This window comes from Hippoglossus hippoglossus, chromosome 3 (assembly GCF_009819705.1).
Source record: "Hippoglossus hippoglossus isolate fHipHip1 chromosome 3, fHipHip1.pri, whole genome shotgun sequence".
In the NCBI taxonomy this organism is placed as follows: domain Eukaryota; kingdom Metazoa; phylum Chordata; class Actinopteri; order Pleuronectiformes; family Pleuronectidae; genus Hippoglossus; species Hippoglossus hippoglossus.
This window is the reverse complement of record NC_047153.1, coordinates 516655-523678: the sequence shown is the minus strand read 5'-3', so window position 1 is coordinate 523678 and position 7024 is coordinate 516655. Positions and strand designations below refer to the sequence as shown.

Sequence of the window (7024 nt, the reverse complement as noted above, 5' to 3'; positions counted from 1 at the left end):
AGCAGGTCTTGAAAAGGATGTGTGTGTGTGTGTGTACCTAACCCTAACCCTCATATTTATTATTATTTTTTGCAATTTCTGTTAAAGGCTGAATGTACAATAAATAAATATACATAAAGAGAGGCAGTTGTGCAACTTTTTCTATTCAATGCACAATATTCAAATTAATATCAATTCATATTTACAATGCACAATATGTAGCTTCTCAGTTCCACATCATGTTCTGCAGAGGAGCTGCTACTGCAGCACAATGTTTTTAAATATAGGCTTTGATTTGAATATGGCCACAAATAGGATTATTTCCTTATATGAAAGAAGTCCCTTGTACTCAGATAAATACCAGTACTACACAGTATGAATCCGTGCAGCTTCCGCTCCAGCAAATATTTCACAATAAAAAAACCTTTTTAAACAAGGGAATGAATTCCATCAACAGAAACGCTCGAGTGCTTTTATTTTGAAAAGGCATACAGAAAGTGTTGCAACCATTTGTTTGTGACATAAATTCATCAGATAAACATTAAAACTCAGTTGAAAGATCATTTTCTCTGTTTATTCTGCTGTGAACCACCATGTTTATCTGTTTATGACACAAACGTATTTGCAGTAGACCCCGCCCCTTTTATGTGCACGTGCTCACACAGTGAAACATGTCTTCACCTGTAACAGCAGTAAATCCACCTCTCAGGTGTCCACTCTGCACTTTGACATGCAGAGGAAACACACTTAGCTCTTAGCGTGTTCATTCCAACACGTGAACATGAAGCAGAGAGGAAGCTGCTCCACCTCTGAACAGGACTGAAGTCCCTGCTGCTCTTTCTACTGGATGTGCTGCATCACTGACTCACAGCTGATGAAGTGAGTCTCTGTAACACTGATGTCTTCTTCTCTCAACAGCTGGAGGTGGGGGTCTTCGTGAAGGTGAGTGTGAAGAGGACAGTGTGTGTGGACGGAGGCTGAGCTGTGTCCTGAGGATCCAGAGGCTGAAGCAGCAGCAGCTTGTGTGTAGAGCGGCTCTGACTGGGCCTTGTTGCTGGGAGGCAGAGTGGAGACAGAGCTCCAGAGGAATCAGAGGAGGAGAGCTGCTCTGAGATCAGCTGTCACCCAGAGTCCAGTCCACCATCCTCCCTGTGTTCCTGTGGAGGTGACACAGCATCATCAGTGGATCTGCTGCTGCTCTGTCCTTTGACTCAGTGTCTGCAGACACACTCACGCTCCTCCACCTCCTCCACTCTGTTATTCACTCACATATTCTGAACACAAACACACTCAGCAGATTATTTCCGTTCACGACGACATAACTGCAGATCAATACTTTTCTAAATCTGTTTTGAAGTCATTTAAAACCTCTGGAGTCTTTACCTGATTTGTCTTGTGTGTTTTTTGGATCTAATATGTTGAAAAATGTATTTTCTGAAATAAAAAAGATACCAAACATCAGCAAGGTGAAACTAAATTTAACGTGGCATTTAAAACTAGCCGCAGTAGCCGAGGACTCTGAAGGATTCAGGCACGTTCATATTATATCGTAGAAATAGTTAATTTGCAGTTAAATGATGGAGACGACTGAACTCAGACGTCTGAATCAGGAAACACAGTTCTGATTTATTCAAAGAGGAAGAATGAGAGGAAATGAGAAATCGTTTTAATTATAAGGGAAGAAAACCGTTCGATTGGGAGAAACTTCATGAGAACTGAGGAGAGCTTTGGAGATACTTGGTGTAAAAATACCAAATATAGAAATGAAATTTAATGAAGAAGAAGGCAAATATATATGAATTAAACTAAACTAGACCTAAAAACTGAAATCAGGCTCACTGGATATGCAGCATATGGAGAAATTCCTCTGGAGGAGAAAAGAAAAACCAGACATGACGTGTGACGTTCTTAGAAAAACACAGATTCAAATTTATTCAGCATTTTACATTTCGCAGGACATCAAAAACAATTTGTCATTTGCTTATAAATTAAACTCATCAAATCGTTTGATTAGTCTCAAGTATTCACACATTCTGGACGATTCCATTTTTTTAAAAAAGGGGGGCAACAGTTAACATGTACATATGTGCAAGAGTCAAGTCATCTTATTAAAATGATCAGTCAATCAAACTCGTCTTTTCAGTTCAAAACATCCGTCCGAGCTGCGTGTGGCGCTATTTATACTTTTTACTTTTACTACTCGTGGTAATTTGAAGAAAAAGTTGATACAACAAAAAATAAAACAAAAATTATAATTCTGTTCCATTAGTTTATGCTATGTCCCCTTTAATAGATTTCTACAATCAACAGTAACTGATTCTAACTCATTTAATCATGTTCAGAGAATTTTCACAGCTTTGTTCCGTTGATCTTTCTTCTCCTCCCTTTCTTCTCCTCCCTTTCTTCTCCTCCCTTTCTTCTCCTCCCTTTCTGTTTGCTTTCTCCTTTTTGTGGTTTTGACAAAGACCCAGTTTAGATTAGATTAGATTCGATAGAACTTTATTGATCCCCACATGTGGGGAATTCACTTGTTACAGCAGCTGGCAGGTCAGAAAGAGGCAGACAAGAGAATAAAGACATATTAAAAGGAGAATAGAATAAAAATAAAGAATTTAAAAGTAAAAAAATGCATATGCGTTTGAACGTTCTGTCCACACAGGAAGATTTTTACGACACAGGATAAATAGTCTTTGGCAAGTAAAGAATCTTTTGTACATAAGAGTGAGACGGTTGTAACCACTTGTTGTTGTGTGTCTGTTCCTTGGTCGTCTGACCTTGTGGGGACCGACTGAGCCGATGGGTCTGAGATCAGGGTTCGAATCCCCCTGCTCCAGTGAAGACTGCAGGAGACTGAAGCCTCAAGCACAGCAGAGCCTGAATGACACAAATGACCAAAAAGATTTCACCAAATTAAATGAAAGACTTTATGAGCATCTGTTCATGTTTAGTTTGTTAAGACATAACTGTCTTAAACTCAACAAGTCAAACCAAACTGTATTTATAACAATCATCGTGATGATACTCATATAAAATACTGAGGTTTACATGTTGCATCTTGAATATTCACTACTTTAAACTTTTAATGACAAATAGAATTAAATAACATCCTATTGCACATAAATAACCAAACATATAAAATATGATATTTGTTACAGTTATGAGCCACATGGTGTCTCTGCATCACAGACCATGAATGAACCACGTGTGTGGGAACACTGTGCTGGAAGCTGTGTGAGCGGCCTGAGCTCTGACAGTTAAACCTGAGTGGGTTTGGATTCTGATTGTTACCTAAACATGTATTATCATATCTGCTTATGAGACAGAAAAGAGTTTATTAATGCATCGGTTCTCAGTTCTAAATGTTTCTGTACGAATCCATCAATTTAATGATTTAAACACATGATGATTGACAACAGAGCCACACACAGAGTTTAAACACGTCTTAGAGAAGAGGTTATTGATAAGTGCTCTACATTCATAAGCACTTCAAATATTATTATACTCATAGTGTATTTACTTATTTTACCTTCATTATACCAATTTGGAAAACAATTTGATTGCAATATTATTACACAAACTAATAACCCTAACCCAACTATTGATCACTGGATTCAAATTCACCTGGAAGAGGTGACGCAGCCTTAACAGGGTTTTATTCCCCTCAGGATATTTAGCATGTACAGTTTAAAGAAATAGACGGAACAACAGTGTTTAATGAAGTGGAAAAATAAACATCCTAACATTTCTAATGAAGGTTAGAACATGTGCAGAGTCGTGAGGAGTTAAATGACAACGACATTTAACTCATTCAGCACATTTCATTAGAAGAAGCTTAATGTGCGTCACATCGAGAGATTGAAAATAAAACGTACGGGAACAAATGTAAAAAGTGTATAAACAAAGGTATTATAAAATAAAGTACACATCAAAGTAACCCTGAACCAAGTAGACGTTCAACATACAAGAACTGGAAACTCACACAAAGGCCCGAGAACAGACCGTTCTTTAGTTGGTTGAGTCCGACTGGAGAAGCACCACACTGACCTGAGACCTCTGGTTTTATCCAGTGGCAGAATTGTCCTGTTTTTACCGGAGTTATATCTTCAACATTAGTGTGTAGACTCTGGCTGCTGCTAATAAATAATCATGATTTTAACAGTAGCTTGAGTCCAGGAACATAATGAACCTTCGAGACGCACCAGCCTCCGAAATCACAACAGGATGTGATGTCGTGGACATAAAAACAGTTTTTGAATGAGCTGTCAGATGTAAACACAAGGCGAACGAACATGCTGCTGCACGACAACACAAACACTCTGACACACATCAGGATGCTTCATGTGTGTGTTCCCCACAGAGAGAACACTCTGACCTGAGTTCTCTGGAGTTCGGATTGTTTGCTTCCATGAACAAATCAACTGTGAGTTCACATTCATTCATTCTAGTGTTACTCATTAATGATCACTTCCTTCAGTAAGTTACATGTTTACATTATTAACAGCTCACAGTGGCATTGGAAAAGTGGGCATTTTATTTTGAAAAATAAAAACTTCACAAACTATACTATTTAGCAAATTGACAGTTTCAATATAAAAGTCTTTATCTTCTTAAAAGTCTTCTATTAACTTTCAGATAAAGTTTGACCGTTGACTGTGGATTTGTTGTTCCTGTCACTCACAGTGGAGATTATAGAACGTATAAAAGATACGAAGCAGCATATTTGAGGAGAAGTTATAGAAACTGTCTCACGTACGACAGTGTGACATCACAGAGGAGGTGACATCACAACAGAATACTTTCAGGAAGCTTCTCCTGCTTGTGGAGCTGCATGACGAGTTGGAACTTGTCTTTGGTGCGAGAGCAGGTCAGCCCTGATTTAAAGCAAACAAAAGCACAGTGCAGATTTCTCCCTGAGGCTGTGATGGATTTGTTCCGTCTGAACAAGACGCATTTCAGGGTTTGTGGTTCCAAACCAAACAGCAACATCTGTTCTATGGACAATGATGGAAATTGAAAACGTCAGACCAACCACTTCACTGTAACTCCACCTATCAGCAAACACACTTAACGCCGACGTACTGTCGATAATTAACTCAGTATTTTCAGAACTGTAAAAATACTGGATTCAAAACCTTCAGTCACTGAATCTCAGATTCTCAGCGAAACAGAACCAGCTCGATGAAGTTTGTTCTGTTCAACGTGAATCTGAGAGGACAGCAGATTCAAACTATACTAAAACGTAAACCACAAAACATTGAATAAGTTTGGTAACATTATGAATGTCTCGACCTTCTATGTAAAGATCCTTGAGATAATATATATTATGATTTGGTGCTATACAAATTGAACTGAACTGAATTGAATGAGTCCTGTTTCTTTTTCACACATCAGCAGAACGGGTCTTGTTTTTTAAAGTCCGCCCACATCCACGTACGATCTGCGTTTTCATGAGTGGTGGTGGCGATCAGCTTGGAGAAAGCACAGGGAGAGTAATGCACAGGAAACACCTGAAAGTAGCCCCAGTCTGGGGGGTCAGTGAGGGGGATGCCCAGGTGCTGCATACACAACCCCAGATAAACGTCTTCAATGTACAGAGCTCGCACGTCTTTGGCTGCTTCCACCAACTTTTTCGGGAGATCTAACGACAGAACGTAGCCGAGGCCCAGCGCGTATCGTGGGTACTGTGGTTTGGAGTAAATCTCGACAGGAACGTACCATTTAGAGTTCGGATCCCTCAGAACGGCACCTCCATTCGCCACGAGTCCGGTCATGTAGTTTGTCTTCGGAGCGTTGAACAACATATTTATGAGATTGGGCAGATTTAGGAACATGTCCGAGTCGATCTTCATGGCGTAAGAGGCGCTGGAGCAGTAGGAGTCCAGCCACTCCAGCATCACCATGGTCTTGATGGTCAGGTTCTTGTAGCAGTCCACAAAGTCGCTCTGGATCAGGTCCTGGTGCTCTTTGCTCTCCTGCAGCAGCTGCTCTGGGAGCTGCTCCGCTCCCTCTCCAGTGTTCAGCCCCAGCAGGAAGAACAGCTTCACCACTTTACCCAGGACGCTGCTGTCCCCTCCCCACGTGCTGCGGACGATGTCCCGGTGGGCCCGGTTGTGGGGCGCCACAGGAACCATCAGAACCAGGAAAGGCTGCTGCTCCGCGCACTTCTGCGGCTCATTGATATTGAAGTGGTACTGATGTGGATATTCCACTAGGTATGGTCCAGGAGACACGTAAGGAACCAGCGGGGGAACCGAGTTGTTCTGTGTCGCCTGATCAGTCACTGAGGAGCTGCTGTCAGCTGTGGAACCGTCAGCAGCTCCAGGAGAACGAGTGATGCTGCTGAGATCTGTCGTGTTGGGAAAGTTCTTGCTCTGACTCAGACTTTTAAAAGGTGACCATTTTGTTGAATTATAGTGCATCAACCATTTAGGGTTCCAGTCAGTTGTGCTTTCCGTTAGGTTTCTGTTGTAAAAGAGCAGATAAACGGCAGCAGACACCAGAATAAAGCAGAAGCAGTGACGGCGTGAGGAGCTACACCACCTCCTGCCGTCCGCCGGCCGCCCAGCGTCCAGCAGGCCCTGACTGGGAGGAGAGAGACGTGAGGAGGACCTGTCATCAGATTTCATTTGCTTTGCAAAAAACTGTAATCTGTAATCTGTAAATACAGGTTCTCGTTAAACATGTTTCAACCTTGAATCTTTTCAACCTCAATAAACACAAATGCATCATTTATACAGGAACACACACACACACACACACACACACACACACACACACACACACACACACACACACACACACACACACACACACACACACACACACACACACCTTTCTTGCATCGAACAGCCACTTTCCAGCATGTTGTCACTCTCCTGTCTTCAGCTCTGAGGTTCCATCCTCTCACACATGAGGCCGTTAATCTGCTGGAAGACTCATGACAGGGTTGAGCTTCACTGAGGTGTGACTCGGACCTGTGTTGGACAGCAGCTGAGGACGAGTTCTTCCAAAGGTTCCTGTGTGTGTGTGTGTGTGTGTGACATGC

General features: G+C 41.5%; 1 protein-coding gene across 1 annotated transcript in view; it reads right to left on the bottom strand.

The window, feature by feature from the left end:
• Nucleotides 1-6605, bottom strand: part of LOC117759295 (beta-1,3-galactosyltransferase 1) — an 18591-nt gene extending 11986 nt beyond the window's left edge. The window contains exon 1 of the mRNA XM_034581358.1: nt 5351-6605. Within this exon, the coding sequence (XP_034437249.1) occupies nt 5367-6605 (1239 nt within the window). The 3' untranslated portion in view covers nt 5351-5366. The remainder of the gene's footprint in view (nt 1-5350) is intronic.
• Nucleotides 6606-7024: the final 419 nt, after the last annotated feature.